At 44.8% G+C, this 27661-nt stretch overlaps 1 protein-coding gene and 1 long non-coding RNA gene across 2 annotated transcripts in view; one reads left to right on the forward strand and one right to left on the reverse strand.

Annotated features, from left to right (window-relative positions):
- Positions 1–17544: 17544 nt before the first annotated feature.
- Positions 17545–19628, reverse strand: LOC125433153. Its single transcript, XR_007244602.1, has 2 exons — positions 19464–19628; positions 17545–18395 (listed from the first exon to the last, which is right to left on the reverse strand). It is a non-coding gene; the product is annotated as an uncharacterized LOC125433153 (long non-coding RNA).
- Positions 19629–19656: 28 nt separating this feature from the next.
- ACBD6 (acyl-CoA binding domain containing 6) overlaps positions 19657–27661 on the forward strand; it is a 139582-nt gene continuing 131577 nt past the window's right edge. The window contains exon 1 of the mRNA XM_048497558.1: positions 19657–20047. Within this exon, the coding sequence (XP_048353515.1) occupies positions 19787–20047 (261 nt within the window). The 5' untranslated portion in view covers positions 19657–19786. The remainder of the gene's footprint in view (positions 20048–27661) is intronic.

Consider the following 27661-nt stretch of genomic DNA (forward strand, 5'->3'; position numbering starts at 1 on the left):
GTGTCCGCAGCGCATGAAAAAGCATTAGCGACATCACAAAGGGATTACAAAATCACTTCAATTGTCAAAGTGCATTTATAGAAATAAAGATTGGAGTGCTTCTCTGGACTTATACTCCGTCTGCAGAGAATACAGCAAAGCTGGTATCGTAAGAAGCTTATCGCAAGACTACAATCCGATACACACATGCCAGGGGGAAAAGGCCGGTGTGAATCTCCCGGCATAACTGTGTGGAAACTGAGGGAGCGAGCAGCAGCCTCCACTTCCCCTTACGTCTGTGTTTGTTGCGACCTCGAAGAGATAAGATTATTTCCTCTGAACCATACTTAAAAGGCCAATGATAACCTTGGCCAATGAAGGGCTGCTGCAACATAAACACAATTTTTCTTTCTGTTGTCGAAGGCTTTAATGGCTGGAATCACTAGGGTGCTGTGGGCTTTCCGGGTTTTATGGCCGTGTTTCCAGTAGCATTTTCTCCTGACGTTTTCCAGCCACAGATGCAGGCAAAACGTCAGGAGAAAATGCTACTGGAACACGGCCATGCCACCCAGAAAACCCACAACACCCTAACAGTTTTCCTTTGTTTCATTATAAACATAGACGCTGTTGAATCAGACTGTCCTGATAGCTGCTGTTCTTTGTATCTTGTTGTGTTAAAAGCAGCACAAGAAAAAATACCTTAGCTACCCATGTGCATTATTGAACACCACACCAAACTAATCTCAACATCAGCGGTCCCCAGTACTTGTTGAGCCTGTCTTGGATGCTTTGGGGATTTTGGCTGCCATGGAGGACAGCCAGAAAATAACCAGGGCCAATCACAAAATGTTGGGAGGCTGCAATCATCCTATTGTGGTCAGCCCTCCTTTTCCTCTGCACACTCCTCCTTCCAAGCCTGGATGTATGTACTGCATACGTGACACTGTGAGTGAGCCCTATGAGGACCTTACAGACAGTGGTGGGATCCAAAAATTTTAATAACAGGTTCCGATGGTGGTGGGATTCAAACAGTGGCGCTGCCGCACACACGCACCTCCAGTCCCTATTGGGCAGGTTGCTTTAGTAACCTCTTCTTGGCACTCAGAAAGGAGGTTGCTTTAGTAACCTCTTCTTGGCACTCAGAAAAAATTAGTAACCACTTTTAGAGAAGTGGTGAGAACTGGTTGGATCCCACTCTGCTTACAGAACATGGGAAGCAACTGCTCACACAGTAGTGTGCAGAGTGTCTCACAGAGCATCTTATAGTGGTGAACACAGCTGAGGATCTTGGGACAACAACCACAGAAAATGTTTCCAAAGAAGTCTTTTGGGGAGAAATCAGGGAGTGCCAACAGGACAACAGCAAGTGAGCCAGGAGAGTAGAAGAAGGCCATTTACACATGGCAGTTTGCTTCACAGGGGAGTTCTCTGTGGCTTTTGTTTGCACAGGGATTTTCCTTTTGTAAAGTGTCCCTAGCCAAGCTGATCCCCCATTTTGTTTGCCCGCCGCTTCCCTGAGTTTCCATGCAATCTCCATTTGAAGACGTTATCTACTGACTTTTTTTGGAGGGGGCATCTTTGGTCTAACATTACTTCCCTAGACCTGGCCAATTTGGAAAGGGAAGGAAGGAAGGAAGGAAGGAAGGAAGGAAGGAAGGAAGGAAGGAAGGAAGGAAGGAAGGAAGGAAGGAAGGAAGGAAGGAAGGAAGGAAGGAAGGAAGGAAGGAAGGAAGAGGCAGGAACGAACAAAGGAACGAAGTAAGGAAGAGCGAGGAAGGAAGGAAGGAGGGAAGGAGGGAAGAGGGAGGAAGGAAAGAAGGAGGGAAGGAGGCAGACACGGAGGCAGGCAGGCAGGAGGCTTGCGGGGGAGGGAGGAAGGAACAGTTCTTCCAATTGTTCTGAAATGTTGGCCTAAAGAATGGGAGGAATTGCTGTGATGTAGAGGTGGAAGGCGGAGGAGAAAGAAAAACCTAGAGCATGTGGAGTTCTTATGCTTTCTCTGTGAAGGCAAAGAAAAGTTGCACTTCAATAGCTTTTGGGAACCAAAGTTCTCGTCCCAAGGAGTGCAGTGTCTAACATCCCAGTGGGCACGGGAGAAGGTTCTGTGGAGGAGGACCAAACTCGCAGTTCAGAGGAAAGGTGCTGTGTGGGAGATCCAGTCTTAAGCCAGGCCTCACCTGGAGGTTGGAAATCTCTCTCACAGGAGCCAGAGTGTGGGAGCAGTAGGATTCCCACCTCCAGGTTGGGAAAGTTCTGGAAGTTTGAGGGTGGAGCCTAGAGGACCGGGACCTTAGTGGGGTACAATGCTATAGAGCTCACCCTCCAAAGCATCCATTTTAGCAGGGAAACTGATCTCTGTAGATGAGCTGTAACTCCCTAGATCCCATCTAGACCAGAGGCTGGCATTCAGAGGCGTGCTGGGGGGGGGGGGAATGGTGCCTGGGCCCTTCCCACCCCTGGTGCCCCTCGGCGCCCCCCAACCCCACTTACCTTAACTGGCGGAGGACAGCCCGGTCCCAGGGCAGCCGGGCAAGGCTGTAGGCTGAGGGAAGCCCATGGCAGGCTCTCAGGCGCCCCCCACGTGATCTAGGATGGCGCCCAGGGTCAATTGACCCCCCCAATGTCCCTCTGGCAGATACGCCACTCCCAGACAGTCACATTGCAAGGCTTAGAATAAAATCTTTAAACTTCAGTTGCCAAACCTGGCAGCTGAACCAGGAGTGCAGCAGAAATGTACTCTTTTCTTTGAAATAAAAAAAAATAAGACTTCATTTGGGGAAAAAAGGTACGAGTAGTTTTAAAGAAACATGGAGTGGGGGTTGGGGAAGGCAAGAACTAGTCCTTTTTAATGCAGCAGCATGTCAGTTCTTTCCTTCAGTCTCCAGCTGGGCAGAAATAAATATTGCCAACACTTCCCTTAATTGACTTAAAAATTGCATTGGTTTCATGATGCTGTGCTGGTGCCTGGCGTAAATCGCTTTAAATGAGATTGTGCAAATTCACAGTGCACCAGGACAGATTGGTAAGTAGCTATTGAAGACTACAGGTAACGGTGGAAATTCTATGTTCAGAGGCAGTATGTCTCTGATTGGCAGGTATTGACGATAAAAGAGGACATCTTGTCTTGTCTGTAAACTTCCTTGGAAAAGGCGGTTTCCAGAATGGGAGAGCCAGCTTGAAGTGGTTTGGGTTTATCACTATGAGGAGAATTTTGATCCAAAAACACCATACTGTAAAACAACAAGACGCAAATAGAATTTCTGTTTAGTTCTTCATTTCCATTTCTCATTATAATGGGGAACCAATTTTCTGACTCAGGCTAGGAAAATCATGTTTGGCTCTAACCAGTTCCGAATACAATCCAATCACTTCTCCATGTGAGAGATGAATAAATGCCCAAAGCCCAAAATAGACATTAATATTCATAGGAAGAGCTTGCTGAGCCCAGACTCTGGAGGCTATAAATTGCCTCTGTCTCATTTGCACTGGGGGCTGATCTCAGCCTCTGCCTCTGGAAAGCTACTGAAAGGCTGGCTTGTGCCATTTTCTGCAGCAGCAAGTTCTCAGGGTGGTGGGGTGGTTAAAAGTGGTGGATTCTTAATCTAAAGAACCTGGGTTTTTTTTTCACCACTCCTGCACATGAAGCCTGCTTAGTGACCCTGGGCTAGCCAGTTTTCTCTGAATGCTCTCAGCCCCACCTTCTCCACAAGGTGTCTGCTATGGAGAGAAGAAGGGAAGGAGTTTGTAAGCTGCTTTGAGATTCCTTATGGCAGGGTATAAATCCAAACTCCTCTTCCTCAACAGAAAACACACAGAGCCTGGTGGGCTTCCTAAAGCCCTCCATGCAGACTCGCCTCTGAAATTGCAGGCCTTGATTAAAGAGATTTGAGAACAGACTATCACCAGCGTGTGTCCAGTCATGCCGTTCCTCCAGTGGACTGGAGACATCCCATTAGGCAGGCCTCAGTGAATGACAGATGGTGCACCAACTCAGGTGGATGAAACTGTACGCTCTAGCCCAGGTTCCCCAATGTGACACACCTTTCCTGGCATCTTGATAGAGGAGTCAGACATTAATTATTCCATTTCTGATCTTGCTGTTTAATAAAGGTGAGATTATGTTTTATTTCTTTATAAGTTAGATAGGAACAAGTTGTATTAGGTAAAATGTAGGAATTGCAGTTGTATTTTGTATCTGTATCTGTAAGGAACCTCCTTTGCTCAAGGCAGGAATCCACCTCTGCTCCACCTGGTCATGTCCCTTTCATTTGCAAAAGCCATGAATGGCTGTTTGACAAAAGGGACCCGGGGAAGAAGCGCCTCCATCTGCCTTAATCCCACCAGCAGGCAGATAAGGGTGCCTTTGTCGTTAGGTTTCATTTTCTGGCCCCAAGCACCCAAAGGACTCTTTTGTGTTTTATCCGCCTGTGCCCACGTCCAGGAGAGAATGCTGCTAGAACACGGCCCGGAAACCACACAGCACCCAATTGGACTTGGGGTTGGCAAGCTGTGAAAAGGGGGAAAGTTACTTGTTAAAACTTGAATAAGAAGATGGTTTGGTCCATTACGAAAGTGGACTCTGCACAGCAAATGTATGATGAGTCGTAATAGTTATAAATTGATTTTGTTTTCCCTTTATCAAATGGGAAAACGAGTTAATTTGTAACGACTGCAACTTGTTTAAATGTGCTGTGTGGAATGAGCCTAAGATTTATGTTAATATACGTTAAGTGAACAGTAAAAAGAACATTTGTTTTAAATTGTTTTGCAAGATTCATTCCAAGTTCTGCCCCACAGAACCCACATGCAGAGGTTCCACTGGCCAACCAAAGCTGGCACTGGCAGGAACGCTGCACACAGTGGCATCAATTTTGAGTGACAAATTAGCTTTTCACGTCAAGCTCAATTTCTTCTTGGTCTCCATGGTGAAAATAGCTTTGTTGCCTAGGCGCTTTACCTGTACAAAAGCAGTTATAATCAGCAATGTCACACTGTTGTTTTCTTTGTATATGTATTCAAAGCAAAGTCACGCTTCCATTGAAATTGCTGCACTGTGCATGCCATTTTTCCTCTGCTTTGCATACTGGGAATATGCACAGGGTATATGTGGGAAACAACACAGGCTCATGTGTGAAATGTGTGGCTGGTGCTGGTTCCTGAAGGTAGAATAAGACTAAAAAAGGAGCCCGTATTTTAAAAAAAAAAAAATTGAGAGATGTTGATCTAAATGCAAATGTAAACACTGATCCTTTAAATTGGGGCTGCTCCGCTATGATTGCTATTTGATATAGGGGGACAAAAGGAACATTTATTTGTTTTATTTATTTATGGGATTTTTATACCGCCCAACCCCCGAAGGGCTCATAAGGCATTATGGGACATAAGGCATTTCAGCCCTGGATGTGGAAGAGACAGTGTGGTATAGTGGCTACAGATTGTGGTCTGGAAGACACAGGGTTCAAATTCCTATTCTGCTTTGAAGCTAAAGCACTTTACTGGGAGTAAGCACTACTGAACAGATTAGCCTGATCTTGTCAGATCTCAGAAGCTGAACAGGCCCTAGTTAGTATTTAGATGGGAGACCTACAAGGAATTCCAGGATCACTATATAGAAGCAGGCAATGGTAGACTACCTCTGTTAGTCTCTTGCCTGGAAAACCCTACTGGGTCACCATAAGCTGGCTCAACTGGATGGCCCTTTTCACACACACAGCAGGCAATGGTAAACTACCTCTGTTAGTCTCTTGCCTTGAAAACCCTACGGGGTCACCATAAGTTGGCTCAAACTGGATGGCCCTTTTCACACACACAGCAGGCAATGGTAAACTACCTCTGTTAGTCTCTTGCCTGGAAAACCCTACGGGGTCACCGTAAGTTGGCTCAACTGGATGGCACTTTTCACACACCCAAGATTCTGAATCGTCCTGTCTAGAATATCTCTCTGGGTGACTTTTGGCTGGTTTCTTTTGCCCAGCCTGACTGCCATCAAAGGGTGGAGGAAGAGAGAACAGTACTGGAAGATGCTTTGGGTCCCCGTTGAAACTATTGTTTTATTTATTTATTTTCCATTTTTATCCCATCCTCCCCCAACAAAGGTCAGGCTCAGGACAGCTATAAATACCTGAAGAAATAAATGTTAGGAAAAACCCTTATTCAGGCAGGATTCCATAAGGCCAAGCGTCATGTTAGGAGGGTGCTCAGCCTATGCGGTTTGTGAGCAGATGGTGCATCTGCAATCTGTGACTTGTACGGAAGGCATGTCAGTGTGCAGAAATCAGACACAAAGGGGTCAGAACTTTTTCAAGGAAAGGCTGGCTCGGGGGACACTCTGCAGAGTGGGCGGCTCAGTGTACGCTTTGCTTGCTCTGTTCTGTCCCACAAAGTCTCAAGTCTGCTGAGATGAATAGAACATGGTAGAACCAAATGCCTGGAATAAAAGGGGGTTCAATCTTTTGCAGCCCTGGTGCTTTCAAGAGTTTATTGTCCTGTTGCCCATTCCATTGTTTTTAACAATAATCTCATAGGACATTTGAGCTGTGTGTTCTAGTAATGAGCTATTGTTAGGTCTCGATCCTTGAAACAATAAACAGGCACTAGGTAGTTGATCAGAAGCATTTATTGAAAAGGTAACGTAGCACCTAGCTTGCAAGAGGCCAGTTTTGCACCTCTCTTTATTAGACACAAAATTAAGGTGACCAGATGGTCACCTTTGTGAACCGGGACAAGCGGGTAGGCGGGTGGCTGCGCGCGCAGCCGCAGGAGCGCATTGCCTTCTGGGGCGCTCCCATTTCCCGCATTGCCTTCTGGGGCGCTCCCATTTCCTGTGACAGGGTGGGAAATGGGAGCGTCCCAGAAGGCAATGTGCTCCTGCGGCCGCACGCTTGCGCCCCAGAAGGCAGTGCGGTAGCCTTCCAAAAATAGGGACACTTGAAAAAACCTGCAGGACGCGGGACAAATTGTTTTAAGGTGCCAAAAGCGGGCCGTTTGGTCAGCCTACACCAGGGGTAGGGAACCTGCGGCTCTCCAGATGTTCAGGAACTACAATTCCCATCAGCCCCTACCAGCATGGCCAATTGGCCATGCTGACAGAGGCTGATGGGAATTGTAGTTCCTGAACATCTGGAGAGCCGCAGGTTCCCTACCCCTGCCCTAGTTACTTGAAGCAAAACATTATGGTATCAGAAGCAGGGCCTTTTTAGTAGTGACACCCAGATAATTAATCTTGCATCAAATTTACTGCACTTTGGACACCAGTTGGAAATTGCTCTGGCTTGTAGCTGCATTTAGTTATTGGGTTCATTTCTATCATGTAGCTAGTTCCACTAGAGCCAGCATGGTGTAGTGGTGAAGAGCAGTGGACTCTAATCTGAAGAATGGGCTTGATTCCCCACACCTTCACATGAAGCCTGCTGGATAACCTTAGGTTAGTCACAGTTCTCTTAGAACTCATTTAGCCCACTTGGAAGCATGCAGTGGCAAACCACCTCTGGCAGTCTTTTGCCTTGAAAACCCTACAGGGTCACCCAAAGTCAGCTATGACTTGACAGCTCTCTCTCTCTCTCTCTCTCACACACACACACCTAATTCTGCAAGCTTTTATGGACTGATGATTTTAAAACCTTCATCAGCTGACCCTACTCATGTATCTTGCTTTGGGCATTTATATTTTCTGCTTCTTGTATAATCCTTTAATAGTAATTTCCTGCAAGCATATTTTTGTTGCTTCAGGATCCAGTGTGATTCTGACTCCCATCATTCCAATGGCTACATCTGACCTGACCTGACCATAAAATGCTTCCAGCCTAAAGCCAAACCATAGCCCAAGCCTTGTTTGCTTAACTTCTTACATTCCTGGGTAATCTGTCTGGTGTCCTCTTTTGGACTACAGCTTGTCCTGTGACCCCAGGTAGTGAATTACTTGCTCTTTGGACAGCTCCTTCAGAGCGATGGTTGGCACTCTGACTTCATTAACTCCTGGATCTTTCAGGCATTACTGACCCCCTAATCCTGATTTGCTGATGTCCTAGATTTGGGTGGAGTTCAGCTGTTAGGTTTCTGGAAGAAATCCATCAATGCAAAGCTTCACCGCTTGGCAGGAAAGAGGCACACAGAAAGCATTGACTGCCCTCAAGTGGCAGTATCCAGCATAACAGCCTGGTCAGGACGGGACAGGCGAACGGTGGTTCCTTTGCAAAATGTATTTTGTGATGAGAAGCCAAACACAGGACCTTGGTGTGGAATGCAAGGAGTGACAAAATTGGCACAGTCTAAAAAGGACATGTCAGAAATATTTTTTTAAAAAAATCCTTCACCCATCGAAACAGACAAAGCTGTCGATGAAGGGACAGCATGAATTCATTATGCATGCAGTGGTGTTGGTGAGGAAGAAGACAAGAAGTGGAGAAATGTGTGCTTCCTGTTCCCTGTGCAATATTGTGATACCCAGAATTGAACTGAGCCAGGAATTGTTGCCATTGTTTCATTTGTACAATGAACCTAAGCTTTGTCGAAGGCTTTCACGGCCAGATTCAACTGGTTCTGGTGGGATTTCCGGGCTTTGTGGCCGTGGTCTGGTGGATCTTGCTCCTAATGTTTCGCCTGCATCTGTGGCTGGCATCTTCAGAGATGTATCACAGAGGGAAGTCTCACAGTGTGTAACAGATTTCCCTCTGTGATATACCTCTGAAGATGCCAGCCACAGATGCAGGCAAAACGTTAGGAACAAGATCCACCAGACCACGGCCACACAGCCCGGAAATCCCACCAGAACCAACCTAAGCTTTGTTCCCACATGACCTCTTCCCTTAAAGGTCAGGATTGTAAGCTCAGTGGTAGAGTGTCAGTTTTGAAGGCAGAAAGTCTGAGGTTCGATCCTCAGCATCTCCGGTTGAGGACTAGGTAGGGGATTGTATGGAAGACCTCTGCTTTAGACCTTGGCTGATTCTGCACAGGCAACATGAACCAGATAAATTAGGCCGTGTTGCCTGTGCCACCATTTGTATGGTAGGTGCAGGGGCCAGCTGGGATTTTGTTGGGATTCACAAGTGTCTGTCACAATTCAGATAGAAAGGGGTTAACTATGTACATGCTAATCAGTTACGAAGGTCAAAGTTTTATGGCCAGTTCAATTGATTAAGCTATTGGCCAGCAAACCCCGGCATTGCCTGTGTGAGACAAGTCAAATAAGCAGAGGTTATAAAGTTTAGTATGTTTCTTTGTCTCACTCACTCTCGATCACAGAACGCACACATGCACACTCACACCACCAGGTCACCACAAGAGGTGAATCTCTTCCTTGCTAGATAGGCACCATGGGGACTACATGGTGCTAAGCAATGTAACCAGCTAGTGATTAGGATAGAAAGTTATTCTTTATTTTCTTCCATGTCAACCCTTCCTATTAGCAAGTAAACTCATTTATATAAAACCAGCAACTGTCTCGTGGTCTCTTATTCCACTCTCTGCTAAATATTACATTTAAATAATCCAACGGAGTGCTGGGATGCCAGCAGCAGGAGGTGGCAGGATTCTTACAGGAAACACAATGTTCTCTGCGAACTGCACAGCTGAGAATCCTCCCACCTGAGAATCCACCCCACCCCACTACAAGACAGCTGCCTATTAGAGCTTCTACTCTAATGGTGGCCATCTGGGGAATCCACCATAATGGTGGATGGAAGGGGGTAGAAATAGAACACTTCCTGTTTGCAGTAGTTTACACAGGAAAGCAGGAAGTATCTGCAACCTGGGTTGCAGAAAAGAAAAACTTTCATTTAGAAGAAGTTTGGATTTACATCCCCCCTTTATCTCCTGTAAGGAGACTCAAAGGGACTTACAATCTCCTTCCCTTCCCTCCCCCACAACAAACACCCTGTGAAGTGGGTGGGGCTGAGAGATCTCCAAAAAGCTGTGACTAGCCCAAGGTCACCCAGCTGGCGTGTGTTGGAGTGCACAGGCTAATCTAGTTCCCCAGATAAGCCTCCACAGCTCAAGTGGCAGAGCAGGGAATCAAACCCGGTTCTTCAGATTAGAATGCACCTGCTCTTAACCACTATGCCACTGCTGCTCCTGAGTTCAGGCAAATAAAACGGGTTGGAAACATTTGGGTGGTAAGTTCTGTGGCAAGTCCCCCCCCCCCCATAATGCTTTTAAAAAGGGCCTGACTCAGTTACATTTGGCCTGTGCAGAATCACCCCTTGAGGGGCTGCTGCTGGTCAAGAGTAGTCAATGCTGTCCTTAATATACCCAGAATATGACTGGATAAAATAGCTTCATGTCTATTCATGTCAGATCTTTGGGATTTGATTATGGTCCCTCAGTGGTGAAGGCAGGGCTATACTAGCCTATATGGCAGTGGTGGCGAACCTATGGCACGGGTGCCAGAGGTGACACTCAGAGCCCTCTCTGTGGGCACGCGTGCACAGAGTTCATCATGTGATAATAGTGTAATTATTTCAGGGAGATTATTAGCATTAAACCTAAGACCCAGTTTTGGGGAAGCAGTATAGGTAACCCTGTTAAGCGCTGTTAAACCCTACTGATATTCATGGGAAGAACGAAAGCATGATCCTTTACCTGGGAGTAAGCTCGGTTGCTGGCAGTGGGGTTTGCTTCTGAGTAAACTCTCCTAGGGTCGTGATTCACCCGTTCGCAGCGTTGCACAGTTGCTCGGTTGCTGGCAGTGGGGTTTGCTTCTGAGTAAACTCTCCTAGGGTCAAGTGGATTCAATCCGTTCAAGCTGCTGCACAGTTGCTCGGTTGCTGGCAGTGGGGTTTGCTTCTGAGTAAACTCTCCTAGGGTCGTGATTCACCCGTTCGCAGCGTTGCACAGTTGCTCGGTTGCTGGCAGTGGGGTTTGCTTCTGAGTAAACTCTCCTAGGGTCGTGATTCACCCGTTCGCAGCGTTGCACAGTTGCTTCAAAGCAAAGTCACCAACTACCACCAAGCTTATTCCGAGTAACGCGCACCTCAGAGCCAACCATTTTTTCTATACTAAAACCTCAGTATTCAGGCTAAATTGCCACATTGGCACTTTGCGATAAATAAGTGGGTTTTGGGTTGCAGTTTGGGCACTCGGTCTCGAAAAGGTTCGCCATCTCTGCTATATGGCCAGCTCAATCACTTCTGTCTTTTTGATGCCTAAAGAGCTCCCCTGTTCTCGTTCAAACTGCCTGCTTGCCGATATATGAATGTGAAATTCATGTTCTGCTCGTCAATAATAGCAGAAGTATCCTTCTGTTATTCTCACATCATGAGAGTGTTGAAAATACTTCAGAGGATCGTCTTAGATGATTCATGAGGGATATGATAGATGTCCTCCTTTCCTCAAAGCAAAATCTCCATATTCCGCTCACACTTGATTTTAAGGTACTTTGAAGATTTCAGAATCTGATTTGGCTAGGGTGTTTTTTTTTCATGAGGACTTAATTGGCAAGTCTTGAATCTTAATGGGCGAAATAACTCTTTGTACCCCATCCAAAAGCCCATGGATATCCAACAGCATTGCCAGTGATTGGAGAGCTCTGAGATGTGAGCATGCTTACTGTTTCTTCTTGTCTCTTTTGTTATTGAAATATTAATATTCATCATTCATATTCAGCAAAGAGTGCAACAAACAGAACAGACATGATGTGAGTAAGTTTATATAAAAATGCTTTGCTAAATGACACTAACTAGGAAGGGAATACATGGATAGAAAATAATGAACAGCTTTCTGACTATCTAAGCCAGACCTGGGCATTATACGGCCCGCGGGCCACATCCGGCCCACCGGATGACCCTGACTGCCCCCCCTGCCGTGCTGGGGAGTGAGGTGCCTTTGAAAGCCCCGCACAAGCCGGTTGCCTTGGCTGCCAGCTTCTGCGGGGCTTTCAAAAGCGCCTCGCCCCCCTGCCTTTTGGCCCGGCCCTCCACAATATTTTCTGTTTCTTATGCGGCCCCATGGAAAAAATAATTGCCCACCCCTGATCTAAGCTGTACCTTAGTTAAAATAACATCCCGCCCACAAATTCCCCCTTTCTGCATACGCAATCTAGGACACATTTTTATTGACACACAATGGTGAAATGAGTTCTCTACTAATTATGCAAGAGACACTGACATTGTAGAAAGATCTGTAACACTTGAGGCCCTATTTGCTACAAGATATTCTAACAGCTTCAGGCAGCCAAGCAGACAAAGTTAACCATGCAGTGGAACCTCGGCTTTTATTGCCTTCAGTTTTCATCGGTTTTGGTTTTCATCGATTTTTTTCAGTGAAAAATTTGTCTCGGTTTTCATCAATTTGCCTCGGTTTTCATCGATTTGCAGCAAGGTGCAGGGGTTTGTGGAGAAAAATCACCCGGACAAAGCTGTTGCAGGCCGTGTCTGCAACTTGTTTGATGACAATATCTTGCCCCATTTCAGACAAATCTTAAAGAGGTGTCAGAAACAGATCTCTTTGGACAGCTTTCTGGTGCAACATTGGTCCACTGGCTCTGAAGCTGGTCCTAGGCTGTTATTATGTTTGTTGCACTGTTTTTCAGCATTAAAACACTATGTTTATATTCACCACCAAATGTGTGTTTTAGGTATGTTTGTTACCGCCAGCTGCTCAGGGTGGTAACACTTTCCTTACTTCTGGAGTATCTCCCGCCACGGCAGCTCTTCAGGAACTCCCAAAGTAAGACCCGACCACGGCTCGGGATAAATAAAAAGTGATTTTTATTGAGATGCTGACCTAAGTGTCAGCACCTCCGCTCCACACAACAACTCCGCTGCCTAGCAGCCTTACAACCCCTTAAGTACACTTTCTCCCGTCCGGAGCCCGGGAGAATCAAAGACAGCCCACCACCATTCATTAACAGAATTCAAAATAACCAATCATTCATTTGGTAACAACATGTAAACCAATCAGTGTCCAGTAGGTATCCCCTTCTTTGAGGTTTCGGCGCCAGAGTAGAGGCGAAGCGATGATCGTGTCCACTGGCGGGGAAAACACAAAGGTTTTCCCCAGGTGTCCAGGGTCAGGAAGCAGAGGGTGATGACGAGAGCTTCCTTATCTGCCTGCTGACGGGATTAGGCAGGGCGAGGTGCTTCGACTGAGGTCTCCTTTTGTCCGCGTGTATCAGGAACCTTTACACGTGAATAGGATGGGCCCAGGTGGAGCGGAGATGGCTCTCTGCCTTGGGCCAAGGAGGTTCCATACAGTCACAAATACAAAGAAACTTACAAATCCTATCTTCCTAGCTAATACAGTTGATTTCTACCTAGCTAACACAGAGAAGTAAGACAAATTTAACCTTTAATTCGAACACAGTCCAGAAGTGGAGGAATTTCACTTCCGGCTCCGCTATCATGTTTTTGGGAGTGCCTAGAACGGATTAATTGGATTTACATTGATTCCTATGGAAAAGTTTGCATTGGTTTTCATCGGTTTTGGTTTTCAACAATTCTTTTTGGACGGATTACCAACGAAAACCGAGGTTCCACTGTACTATAGAACAAACTCCACCTGTAAATATCTATTCCTTTCAATCTCACAATTCTGACTTTTGAAAGTATTGTTCTGAGCCTGCCATTTTTCATCCTAAACTTTCCCACCAGGTCAAGTATTATCCCTCATGCTAGCAGTATAAACTGAGATAATCTTGGAATTCTTTTCATGCACAAAAGTTGAAGCTGCCTCATGAACAAACGCGTTGGTGGCAACTCTGCTGAGGTTCTTAACCCGCTTTGTTAGGAAGATTAGGACGGGAAATAACTATGCAAACCTCCTCTCAAGAGAAATGAACTCTGAACATGCTCTATCTGTGTAGTTCTGTTTGTGGCAATTACTGTGCATTGAAAACAGGCTGAGGTGAAGTACTAACGATCCTTTGTCTTCATTATTTATCCTGGGTATGGAAGAGACAAATTATTGCTGGAAACCCACACCAAGCCAGCTTCCATGAGCTCACCTTCCATTTTTCTTGGGGATGGTAGAAGCACAGCATTGGTTTCAGGTCCTTGAACACTACTAAGACTTCAAATACCTAAACATAGCCAGATGGCTGTTGAGGATTTTCTAGGCTGTGCAGCTGTGGTCTGGTAGTTTTTGCCCCTAATGTTTCATGGCAGCTTTAGAGACGTGTCGTGGTAAGACTGTCATGGAGAGAAACACATCTTCCTGTGACATGCCTCTGAAGATGCCAGTCATAGTTGTGGGTGAAAAATTAGGAGCAAAAACTACCAGTCCATGGCTGCACAGCCTGGAAATCCCACAAGAGCCAATTGATTCCAGCTATGAATGCCTTCTACAAAATATATTCCAGTTGCTTCAGTACTATCTGTATCAAGTACTCAAGGGTGAGAGTTGGCAAGTTCTGAGAGCACATATCCCTTGTTGTACAGGGAGTACGTCTGATAAAAGAGCTCAAATGTCGGCAGCACTATGGGCGGGTGCTCTTGAGTCCCAGGATTGGAAGGATTCTGACATGTGGGGTTATATATTCCTCCACCACAGAATTCAATATGCCGGACCTTCTTTGTTATGGAATGCTCCCCCTGGGTCCTAGTGCTTACCTATCCCTCCTCCCCCCAATCCATTTGAAAGTGAACATACAATGAACTATAAATGCTGTTGTATCAAAGGACCATGTTCAATAGTGCACAAAATAATGGTTTTGACAAAGGCAGCATGTGAAAATGAATAATTCTCACATTCGTTTGGGATTATATTCTAATGTGAAAGTATACAGCTTTCTCAACTGCTGCACCTCAATTGACCATACTAACATCTTTTTCTGAGACAGAGTACAGTGACTTACCTCAATAGGGTTGGCAACTCACAGGTGATTTGGAATTGGAGCCTAGGGAAGGCGGGGTTTGGGCTGGGAGAGGCCTCAGAGGGTGTAATACCCTAAAACCCACCCTCCAAAACAGCCGTTTTCTTCAGGGGAACTACTCTCAGTAGTGTAAACATAAGTTATGGTTTGGGGGGATCCCCCAATCTTACCTGGAGGTTGAGAACCCTATATCAAGCAGGACAATTCTTAGAGAGTTAATGGGAACAAATTAGATATTTAAATGGGATTGTCCGTTGAGTGTGTCACGCTGCAAATTTTGTGCACGACACAATAAAGATGACTGAAATCATTGGGCTTAGAATGAAGTAACTCTGTACAGGACTGCACTGTCAGACTCTTTGAACACTCTAGCTAAGACTTAAAGCAGAAAGACTTCAGAACTTGGGCTCTTCTTTGCACACCTGACTGGGCTTTCAAGACCTAAAGACAAATAATAAGTCATCCTGTCATAGCAATTGCTTCCTGGCTGCTCTTGCATTGCTTTGACTTCCATAATCTTTTGGCCTTAATGTTCTAGCAAATGTTTAGGATCTGCATTGAATTTGCATTCCAGTAGCAAAGCTGCCCTATCCCGTGTTTATCTTTGGTTCTTGCCTGCCTTTTAAACTTGATTTATCCTCCTCTGTACCTGAACTGACATGTATATATTACCTACACATGGTTAGTGGTTGCCTGGGGAAGCTCATGCTGCAATAAAGATTAATTTTGAAGGTGCCGCAGGGCCCTTTGTTCAAGGATACTAAGGAGGCTACTGGAACTGCTCCGTGAGCTATAAACCAGTCATTCCTCAGGAGCACTGCTGAGAATCAACTGGAAAACTGGCAAGATACTGCAGGATGTACCAAATAGGGTTACCAACAACCTGGGCAGTGAGGGGAGTCACACCTCTTTAACAGAGGTTTCATGTCTGAACATGGGCAGATGCAGCTCTTCATGGGAGGTTAATAATATTGCTTGCTAGATAACAGCTCGTTAAATCACTATTATAGGTTTATCAGCATGCCCACTGGGCAATAGTTCCCTTCTGGCTTTACCCTGTTTGTGCAGGAGGAAACCTTGTAGGGTGGTATTGTAATGGGATGGAACATCACTCAGTCACTGTGTTCATGGTGCTCTAGGATTTTCCCCAATCTTGATTGTCTTTCCCATAGAGATGGGGGGAATTTCAAAAGCGGCCTAGAGGGGCAGGGGTGGTGATCACCTGGAAGTGATGCTTCCCTGTGACAACCCCCCTCCCCAAAAACTCCCTGGGGTTTCCAGTGCAGGGCTGACAATCCTGCTGTATGAAAGAGGCAAAGCATTTTTTCTCTGGGCTGTTGGTAACCTTAATATCAAAGACTGGCAGAAAGTTCTAAACCCTGAAATAGTGTATGTATAATGGAGGCTTTTGAATTAAAGTCTGATGCATTCTTCTCTTTTTACACCTGGAGGGGAGTATTTTTTAGTGGATTCTAGTTCAAATCAAGTTGAAACTCTCCCTAGAACAGGGGTCTGCAACCTGCTGCTCTCCAGATGTTCGTGGACTACAATTCCCATCAGCCCCTGCCACCATGGTGATGGGAATTGTAGTCCATGAACATCTGGAGAGCCGCAGGTTGCAGACCCCTGCCCCAGAAGCTTTATTCATATCCCACCTTTCTCTCCAATGGGGACACAAAATGGCTTATAGCGTGGTGTAGCCAGTGGTGAGATTCAGAAGGTTCGCACCACTTCTGCAGAACCAGTTGTTAAAATGGTGCTTGTAAACAACCAGTTGTTAAATTATTTGAATTCCGCCACTGGGTTAGGAGCAATTTAGACTCTAATCTAGAGAATTCGGTTTGATTCCCCACTCCTCCACGGTAGCGTATTCATTTTCCCACTCCCCTGCATGAAGCCTGCTGAGTGACCTTGGGCCAGACTCAGAACTCTCAGCCCCACCTACCTCACTCCTGCATTCCTGCTGGGTGACCTTGGGCTAGTCAGTTCTTCAGAGCTCTCTCAGCACCACCTACCTCAAAGAGGTCTGTTGGGGGGAAAGGAAGGGAAAGGAGCTTGTAAGCCACCTTGAGTCTCCTTATAGGAGAGAAAGGTGGGGCATAAATCCAAACTCTTCTCTTCTTCTCACAAGGTGTCTGCTGAAGGCAAGGGCATACCCGGGCTGCGGTCATTTAGTCACGTAGGGGGTGGAAAATTGCCCCTACGCCCCTCCTCCTGATGGTGACTTTGGGATGAACTGGTGCAAAAAAATGTTTGGTCGTGGGGGAGAGCGCCCGCCCATGGTGGTGGTGGTGGTGGGGGGGGGTTTATTGGAAAACTCATATTTTGCACCGGGCTACATTTTTCCTTGATACCCCCCTGGCTGAAGGGAGAGGAAGGAAAAGGAGTTTGCAAGTTGATTTGCGACTCCTTACGGTTGAGGAAAATGGGGTATAAATCCAAACTCCTCTTCTTCTCCTCCTACATACGTCTATCCTTTTTTATCCTGTTAGGTAGGTTAGATGGAAAGTACCGGTATGTGACTGGTTGAAGGTCACCCAGCATGCTACCATGGCAAAGTGGGGATTTGAACCTGGAGTTCCCAGATCCTAGATTCAATTGCAAACAATAATTTGTTTTGTTTCTGTAGTTTGTTTCTGTATTGTTTGCAACTGAATCATTCTTACTTTCAAAGGGGAGCACAATTATTTAAAATAATTGGAAGCAGGCAATGCCAACTGAGTGAATCATGCAAAGCTCCAGTAGGAAGGCACATTTGCAGGTGGGTTTACAGGGTCTTTATTTCATTATAGCCATGTTCAACAGGTCCGAATAACAGAAATCTATTCATTCAAAATCTTGACAAACCCTCTCTTAAGCCAGCTGTATTTTGTATCTGAATTTTTGTATTATTTATATGAATTTTTTAAAAACCCAGCTTTGGATTTTCAGTAACAGGAGCAGAGGTGAGTGTGTAAACAGAAGTATTCCAGTGTTAACAGAACCAAAAGTCTATATAAAACATGAGCTTTCGAATCAGCTGCTTTCCACAAGAAGAAAATAAGGGAGCTTGGTCAGATTCCCATCAAAACGGGCAGGAATCTTGGGTCACGGGAATCCCCTGCCAGCCGCAGGCAGAGGCAGTGGAGGTACCGGACGGTGGGCTGCTTGAGCGCGGTGATCCATCCATGGTGCTGGGGTACGTTGATCCATCTGAGGAGCTGCTGGAGTATGATGATCCAAATGCGGGGCTTGGGTGCGTTGGGCCAACCCGGGGTGCGTGGCCTGATCCCGTTCAGCTCGCAGTAAGGCTTGTCAAAGACAGGTGCGTTCAGCCTCGATCTGCTGTCATTCAAAATGGAGATCAGCAGCTCACGCTGCCATGTCTCGTTGTAATTGTTCAGCGGTTGCTCATTCACGCTCCTCAATATCCCTCAAGGCCTGTTCACATTGCTGGAGGATCTCACGGTCCTTTTGAAGTGCATCACGTACACATATCAGTTTTATGGTTCATCAATGGCCATAAAAATATTTTGTTTCCTAGTTTGAAGAAGGTAAGGTAGAGGAATCCAGACAGTGCTAGCAAAATGTTTACTTGAATTTGCTTCCAATATTCATATATCTCGCTTTCTCCCTGCAAGAAAATGGAAGTAAAATGTCAGAACCTTTCTTTCCACCCTCAGAATTTCTACATGATAATCTCTTTATCCATCATTATAGAGCAGAGAAAATATAGTTTCTTGACTTTCTGACTAAATTGAATCGCATCCCCCAACTGACTTTCTATACAGTCACGAAGGGGTAAACTTCCTTTACCATAGAAACACAATGCATTTCCCTCAGTCCACAACAATCAGGGCTTTCATCACAGAGATAGTGACACACACAAAAATTGTACAACCGCCAAATATACAACAATGGCAAAACTAGCATCTATGGTACATAGCAGATCTTTTACAGAGTACAAAAGATAATGGAAAGTTTTTTTGGGTTCTATAAATCAGTAAACAATAAATTGAATAATTTTATAGACTGGGCAACTAAAGGCATTAAGGGCAACACAGATAAGAAATCATTGAACTTTATATTATTAGATGTTTAAAATTTTGAACTAGAGTGGAAACTGGATGAATAGCAGATGTGCATAAGCTTCACAATGATTATGTTGTCCAATTTTATTATAATGCAATAAACATCAATAATATAAAAGAAAGGACAGAGCAATAGCCTGCCTTCTACATCTTGTCCCCCCTCATCCCCGGCCCAAACAGTGAGCAGACTTATGATGGGATGGGGATGGATAGAATTTTAGGCTGTACTGAGTCCGTTATAGATAGTCGACTAGTCGCCATTGAGGATGGAAATGTATATTGTATTTTAAAGTTTTTAACCTATTGTTGTTAGTTATGTATGTAAGCCGCCCTGAGCCCAGTTTTAGGAAAGGGTATATAGGTAGGTACGTGTGTGTGTGTGTATGCCACCAGCTGTATGCGTTGTTAACTATCAGCCCTGTAAGCGTTGTTAACTATCCCTACGGAACAACCCTTTAAACCATAGGTGTCAAACTCGCGGCCCTCCAGATGTTATGGACTACAGTTCCCATCATCCCCTGCCAGTAGTCCATAACATCTGGAAGGCCGCGAGTTTGACACCTGTGCTTTACATTTTGAAGCTCTAAAAGAGCGGTCAAGAGGTTCCATACCCTTCCTTCCCGGTCCCGAACTTCCGGTGTGCTCGCTTTCCCGCCTTCGTGGTGCACAAACGGATAGCGTAGTCATTCACCATCGAGATGCCAAGGGGTAGAGTGGCGCCTTTCTATAGAGAATCCGTAGGTCGGGGAGAGGTTGAGCTGAGCAGCGGAAGTGGCTTGGTGTGTTCCTGTCTGTCCGGTTCTCTTTTCCCCTCCCTCCCTCCCTCGCGTGGGGCAGGGGGCGTGGCTTCGGCGTTGGGCGCGAGCGCTTCTCTCGGCTGAGGCGGCGATGAGGCGCTGAGGGAAGGTGGGCGGTTCGCGCCCCAAGGTCGGCCATGGCTTCTTCGCTCCCGGCCAAAGGGGCGGCGGACAACGGAGGCGGTGAACCGAGCTCCGGGGATGAAGACGGAGCCCTGGCGGCAGCCGCCACGCTTGGAGAGTCTCCCGGCCCCGGTTCCGACTCGGGGAGCCGCTCGTCGCCGCGGCTGCTGCTGAGCCTGACCGAGCAGTTCGAGCGAGCGGCGCAGCGGGTGCCGGCCTTGACCACAGTGGCCCCCAAGGAGCAACTTCTCTACCTGTACGCGCGGTACAAACAGGTGAGGAGCCCAGGAAAGCGCCCCGGTAGCCTGCGTCGGGAGCAGGAAGCTCTACTGATCCGCTCGTCCTCTTGTTACCTGTGATTTCATCTTTTGAATGACTGGGCATGGTGGAGTTTCTCTGTCCACAGGTTTAAATCGTCCTATCCAAGAAACAGAAAGACAGTGTGGTGTAGTGGTTAAGAGCGTGGACTCTTTGCTGCGGAACAAGGTTTGATTCCCCACTCCTGCACTCCTGCTGGGTGACCCTGGGCCGATCACAGTTCTCTCAGAACTCTCTCAGCCCACGCAGAGGCAAATCACCTCCAAACATCTCTTGCCTTGAAAATCCTCTGGGGTCTCCATAGATCAGCTGCAATTTGAGGTCCCTTTCCACCATCATCTGAGAGAGAGAGGGAGATTCCTTTTCAGAATCCAAAGTTCTCACATTAGTTGACTCCTGCGATCCCACGCACCTTCCTCTTTTCTGCCTCTTGCAACCCTCCCCCTCCCTTTATCTTTCATCTGTGCCATCTTTCATCACTTTTCCTACACTGCTGCTGCTGATACAATACCGTTGATGTGCAGGTGTGGTCCTTTCTGGAGTTGCAAACAACAAAACAGTCCTCTGCCCTTGAAGAGTTTCCAAAAGTTTAAATCCACAGGAATGTAAGGGAGATCATCATCACCATTTATTATTTTACAGTCTGTCTTTATCACTGAGACAAAGCCTACCTGTCAGATGGACATGTGCCCTAAAAACCTTTGTCTTGCCATTAGCTTTCATGACCTGGATCTTGACAAATAAGTGTGGTGGGGCCTCACTTTCCTAGTGAAGCATCTGATGAAATGGACTCTAACCCACAAACATTTATGTTGCAGCTGGAATAAAAAATGTGCAAGTCTTTAGGGTGCTGCTGTGTTGTTGGGTTTTGGTACCATGCTCTAACAGGGCTCATCCGCTGAAGTTTGACACTGGAGGCAGTGGTGGAAGGGAGCGTAAAGGCAAGGCCATAAGTGTTCTGGAAAGTTAGGATTTGTTTCAGTAGAAGATCAGACATGTGCAGCTGCTGTGTTCTTTAGTAATTTTCATCTCATCCCAAGCAGTAATTAGCCCTTCCTAGAATATCCACAGTTCACATTATCCCATCTAGTTGATTTATTGTTCTTGGTAGTGGAAAGGTTATCAGATAAAACTCCATAGAGTTTTCAAGGCAAGAGACAAACAGAGGCAGTTTGCCATTGCCTGCCTCTGCCTAGCAACCCCTGACTTCCATGGGAGTCTTCAGCCCAAGTGCTAACCAAGGCCATACTGTGCAAGCCCTGGATCATCACTGACCATGCAATGACATCACATCATGATGTTTACTGGGCAGACTTTGTTTGCAGGGTGGTTTGCTATTGCCTTCCCCAGTCATCTATAGTTTACTCCTAGCAAGTTGGGTACCTTACTTAACTTCTGAGATCTGACAAGATTGGGCTATCCTGGATCATACATGTCTACTGTTTAGATACTAGTATTCTGCAGGGTCTCTCCAAGGAGCTCACTCAATATTTTTTTAAAAAAATCAAAATGAAACTCCCATAGCTAGTGATGAGCATTTTGTTTAAAATGTTTCCACTTAGTTTTGAATAAAATTTTGCCTTTTCTAATTTTGTATTCCAGTCTTATCATGGTTTTCTATCTTATATTTTTATTGCATTGTTTATATGTTGTGTGCCTCGAGTCTGGGAACGGTTCACTATGAAGTAAATAACATTTGATGGGCTTCATTAGAAAGAGCAGCAGTTCAGAAATTGTAACATCAGCATCTGAAAGTTTGATGGAAGAGAAAAAGCCTTTGTCTAATTAGTGGATAGGAGAAGTTCTAGTGGATAGGAGAAGTTTGCATTTCAGGAAGGGCAAGTAGGATTTTAGTAAGAAAATGAAATTTTGTAAGTCTTGAATAAGCTGCCCCAACGAGTGGTGATCTCTATGTAAATAACAATTCTTGTCTCAGCATTTGAAGTTCTAGCAGTGGAATATGTAGAAGGAAACTAACTCTTCATTTTATCTAATTCAGTAGTGCTTTTTCTGTGACTCATAGAAAGAGGTATTCACATTTATCAACCAAAAGAGCATTTACTTTCATCCCTGGCATTTGGATTACAGCTTATCTGATTCTGTGGCATCAGCTGTTTCAAGGTGGGAACCAACCACAAGTTGCACCAGACAATAGTCATGAAGCACTTTACTGAGAGTAGGGGTGGGTGCCCTATTTGTGAACAGTGCTCAGAAGAGTCACAGGTAACGTGTAAATCCACAGAGTATTACTGATTTAAGTCAACTGCATGTTGCTTCCCTCTTGACACCAGAATAGAAAAGACTGTGGGGATTGCAAAAGGGGTATAGGAGAAAGTCAGAGCCTGTAAAACCAGAATGTCAGTTGCTTCTTGCTCTACTTTTGACAACAGGATATAATCTGGCTATTTTACCATCATGTATCCAAGGATGCTTGTAAGTGCATAACGTTGACAGAAATGATTGCTCCATCATACATTGCAAGTTCTGCTTGATAGCAGGTATATATGTAGGAGGAAGGAAGTTTGAAATGGCAGTTTATCCATTCAAATGTTATCATTTGATTTCTCGTAATTTGTTTGGAATGTGAATGAACTTCTCTAGCAACTGCTGCATGTGTTTTGAGTGGGATGTTAAATTTGGGATGATTCATTCACATGCAGCATATGAAACAGGTAACCCCTGTAGAGTGTGACACTTTCACATTACAGTCCCAGTGTATAGTCTCAATTACATAGGTACTCTCTCGTCCATTTCATTAGCAAGCCATAATTTAAGAATTAACTGGTGGGAAGAAAGACCTGGGTATGCTTGAAACCTTCAGCTGATGCTTCTGGCTTTTTCTGCACACTCAGTCAATGACAAACCCTATTGTAGCTCTTGCTTGGTTCTTCTCATTAGAGATGATAGAGTCATATCTTACCAATACAGAATGAAGAAGCTAAAGAAGAAGGATAATTAGCTGTACTGCTTGCAATCCAATTTTTTGACAAATGTACAACTCATTGCTGCTATGGTGAAATCAACAATAATCTAAGAATCTTGTCTAAAAGATTGACAAAATTGAAAGCTACTGCTTGAGGGGAGTGAGAGTACTTGTTTTCATGCCATCTGCATAAAAAATGCAGAATGCTGCCTTTATTGGATTTGTATGAGAAAGAGTGCACAGTTTTTAAAAAGTATTAAAAAACCATTGTAAAAGTTCAGAAAAATAGGATGATGATGGGTATATGCCGGCAGGCATTCATGCCATTTATGCAACTATAATCCAGGCAGCGATCGTGGCAGAGAATATCTCAGTGAAGGGCATTTACAAGGTACAAAAATTTGTGGTTTGAATGTCAGGAAAACACAAGTTTCCACAACAGCAAAAGAGCCTTGGATAAAAATGTGAACTCAGGATAGGAAATGGACTTTGCTTTGTTAGTACAGTAATTCTAAAGTGCAGTCATGAAAAGTAATTTATCCTGTTTCTCATATTCTCCTTTCCTGCTTCACATATCCTGCTTCACACATTCTCCTTTCTTCAGGAAGCTGTCTACAATAAGTATAGTAAAATTCCAAGTCAGTTATACTAGTTAGGTACGGGACATAAGAATGAGTGAAATGCTTCTATTTTTGAGCCCTGAGCATTGTCAGATTGGATGGTACTGATATGAAGACTTTGTGCATGAAACAGGTAAACCACATGCATGATGCTAGCACATTACAATCCCAGTGTATGTGGTACATATTTTACATGTCAATCTTGGAATCATTTATTTATGTTAACTAGCATATTCAAAAACCCTCAACACCATTTTCAAATTAGCAGATGTTGACATAAAACAACATTCTTAATTGCTAGTATCCGTGCCTTCAATTCAGGGGTTTTCCCAGCTCTAAGAAATCGCCGGAGCAATTTGTTCACCTGCTAACCACACCCTCTCCATTAAACTATGTTCTCTCAGATGTAGACTTGCAGGATATCCTTGGCATTACAGCAAGGGTGAAATTTGGTGCTGAGGGGATACAATCCAGTATTATACCACGGAAGAACGGTATCATGTGACTCAAAGGAAGCTGCTTCCCTTTGAGTTGTGATTTTTCAGAACTGGCCTTTTCCACATGCACAGCTTGCTACAGATTTTCCCTGTGGTCAAACAAAGCAGATACAATGGACCTGATATGTGTCTGTACCCTCATGTTACATCACTAATGGGATAGAGAAAAATTCTTTTTGAATATGGAGGATGAGGGAGAGAAGAAAATGGCTGGTTGCATGAGGGTATGGATAAGGGCTAGGACTAGGTGCTTGGTGGGGCAGAGAAATAACGATCATTTCAACTTGACCGCATGCTCGAAGGAAACTGGCTTGGAAATGGATTTTTAAAAATAGTGAGGAAACAAGGGAGGAAAAATGTTTCTGGAACCAAATATAGGGGACCCCCCCACACACAGAGAATTAAAATAAAAAACTTGTGCAGAAAAGGCCTGTATTTTCCACAATATTTGCTTATTATGTTTTGACAGAGATTCCTAGAGATTTGCTGTTGTAATGTGTTTAGGAGAAGAGGAGGAGGAGTTTGGATTTATAGCCCCCCTTTCTCTCCTGTAGGAGACTCAAAGGGGCTTACAATCTCCTTCCCTTCCCCCCTCACAACAAACACCCTGTGAGGTAGGTGTGGCTGAGAGAGCTCGGAGAAGCTGTGACTAGCCCAAGGTCACCCAGCTGGCGTGTGTGGGAGTGCATAGGCTAATCTGAATTCCCCAGGTAAGCCTCCACAGCTCAGGCGGCAGAGCTGGGAATCACACCCGGTTCCTCTAGATTAGATACACGAGCTCTTAACCTCCTACGCCACTGCTGCTCCTGTTTACCATCCAAAACACATCATTGCAATGATAATACTATCAGAGCTCTAATTTTAAGCACATTATTTTAAGGGGGAGGGGGAATTAACCACTTTTCTCTCACTAAAAAAACCCTATGCATTCAACAAGAAAACAGAAATAGGCTAAGGTGGTAAATTATGAGACTGGTGCCATAACTTTCTCCCTACACTTCAAGAGAAAATATTTACTAAACATCTCATCTCTCACTGAGCAATGAAAATAAAATTATATTGATCGCCTGCTGGTAGAGTGCATTGGGCAGAACACTGATGAATGGGTAAAGCTTTCATTCCTAGAATAAAAGGCCTTGTGATTGGCCCAAATTTACCTAGCAAAATTTCCTGACAAAATAGCAATTTGAACCAGGGGCTCCTAGATCCTAGCCTGGCACTCTACCCACTGCCATACACTCCTCCATTTACCCCAGCTACAGACCACTTCCTTCAGAGATAGGGACTGCCACAGTAACAGTGTGGTGCTTTACTGCACCAGTCCTTTGTTTCTCCATCCTTTCCAGACCTCTGCCATCACGGCCCTTGCTAAATATTTCTGAGCTGTGTAAATAGAAATACTGCCTTTAAAAGAATGGTTGAAAACTTCCAAGTTGCCACATGTGGCCAGAATACTTGGGGTGTTGGGATGGCTTGCCATTTGTGTGCTTGGTACTACCCCTGCATGGCTGATTATGTAGCTGGGGTAGAGGGAGCATTGACAAGCAGTGTCTGGTAGAGTGACAAGCTAAGAGACCCTGGTTCAAATTCCTGTTTTGTGCTAGGTGATTTTGGGCCAGTCACACTCTCAGCCTAACCTTCCTCCCATTGGGGAGAAAGGCAGGGTCTAAACTGAAGTGACTGAGTGACCATCTGGCAGTATGAGAGTATTTGAGTGCTCTGAAGGAAGTGGTTAAATGTGATCCTAAAGAAACTCTACTGGAGTGTTTGAGGTCCAGGTATTTGAGTTAGGCAGCAATGGCTTAACTCTACATATTACTAGGTGAAATGAACTTTGGTTTCTGACAGAAATGTCATGAGAGAGGCAGCACTATGATCTTGTTGGTCCTGTGGGACCTTTTAGTGGCTTTGGTTACTGAGATGTTCTAGGCTGCTTGTCTCTGGTTGGAGTTGGGGGCATCATGGAGTTGGGGGCATCCTCTGGGGATTCTGCTCCTGCCGAGCAAACAGATTTGAGAAAGTGTTTCGTGGCAATGTGGCATCTATACCAGTGATGGTGAGCCTTTTTGAGACTGAGTGCCCAAATTGCAACCCAAAATCCACTTATTTATCGCAAAGTGCCAACACGGCAATGTAACCTGAATACTGAGGTTTTAGTTTAGAAAAAACGGTTGGCTCCGAGGCGCATGTTACTCAGGAGTAAGCTTGGTGAAGCAACTGTGCAACTCTTCGAATGAGTGAATCATGACCCTAGGAGGGTTTATTCAGAAGCAAGCCCCATTGCCAGCAACCGAGCTTACTCCCAGGTAAAGGATCATGCCCAGGATAGCCTAGGTGTGTGTGTGTGGGGGGGTGATTTTCCACCCCCCCCCCACATGATGAACTCTGTGCACGTGTACCCACAGAAAGGGCTCTGAGTGCCACCTCTGGCACCCGTGCCATAGGTTCGCCACCACTGATCTATACTATAAGAGTATTTACAAAGATATTTTCTACTTTTTATGGGGTTGACTATCTATATGCAGCTTCTATAAGTAATCTGAAAACTTGGAGCTCAGTGATAGAGCACACCTTTTAAATGCAGAAGATTGCAGGTTAAATTTCTGACATGATTAGTTACAAAGCATCTGGGGTAGTGGTCATTGGGAAAGATTTTTTTTTCACCCTAGAATGCCAGCCAGAGCAAGCAGTACTGAGCTAGATGGACAGGTGTTTTGATTCTGTATGTTAGCAGCTCCATATGCTCATAATCTGCCAACAATATTATATACTAATTGTTATAAATAATGTATTTTATGTTGTTAGATTTTCTTCAAAGTTCCATTTTTTTCCCTAGGAAAGAAGTGTTTCTCCCATGGCTTCAAAATTTCCAGAAGGTTGACATCTCTGAATATAATGTATCTTCCACTGTGTGACAGGAAACATAGAAATAAGATGCTTGTCTTTAGTTTTAATTTGACCTGCTTAATCAAGTGAATTCATATCTTGATTTTTAAATTTGGATTATTATAAGTATTTTTGCTTTTGTATCTCTTCATTTCCAGTTTAACACATCACATCTCTGTAGTTTCTCACACAATTAATGAAATAACCGTGAGGAAAAAAATCATTACTACTTTGAAAGAGAAAGGTTTGTCTAATATTGTGTTGGCAGAGACATCCATTCATTCTTATTAATGTTATACAAGATCTTTAGAAATTGAAAATTTTCTGCAGAAAATAAAGCTGCCCCATTAAGTTGAAGCTGGAAAAGATGGCACCGATGTTGCTTTGTGGTACGATGGCTCAAGAGGTGGTCTTCAACCTATTTTGAATGGGGCTATATTTCCCTTGAGAATCAGATTCATGACTTGGGAGTACTAATAGTTCCTTGTATTGGATGTCCAGGTGGACAGAAAGCCTTGCTAGAACAGCTTATTGGTGAAACAAGTTATTGAAATCTGCTCAGAAATCCCAAGTGATTTAGAACATGCAGCCAGATTGTTAATTGATGTGAGAAAATTTTCATTGGTGCACATATAGAAACTTCTG

This window comes from Sphaerodactylus townsendi, linkage group LG05 (genome assembly GCF_021028975.2).
Source record: "Sphaerodactylus townsendi isolate TG3544 linkage group LG05, MPM_Stown_v2.3, whole genome shotgun sequence".
In the NCBI taxonomy this organism is placed as follows: domain Eukaryota; kingdom Metazoa; phylum Chordata; class Lepidosauria; order Squamata; family Sphaerodactylidae; genus Sphaerodactylus; species Sphaerodactylus townsendi.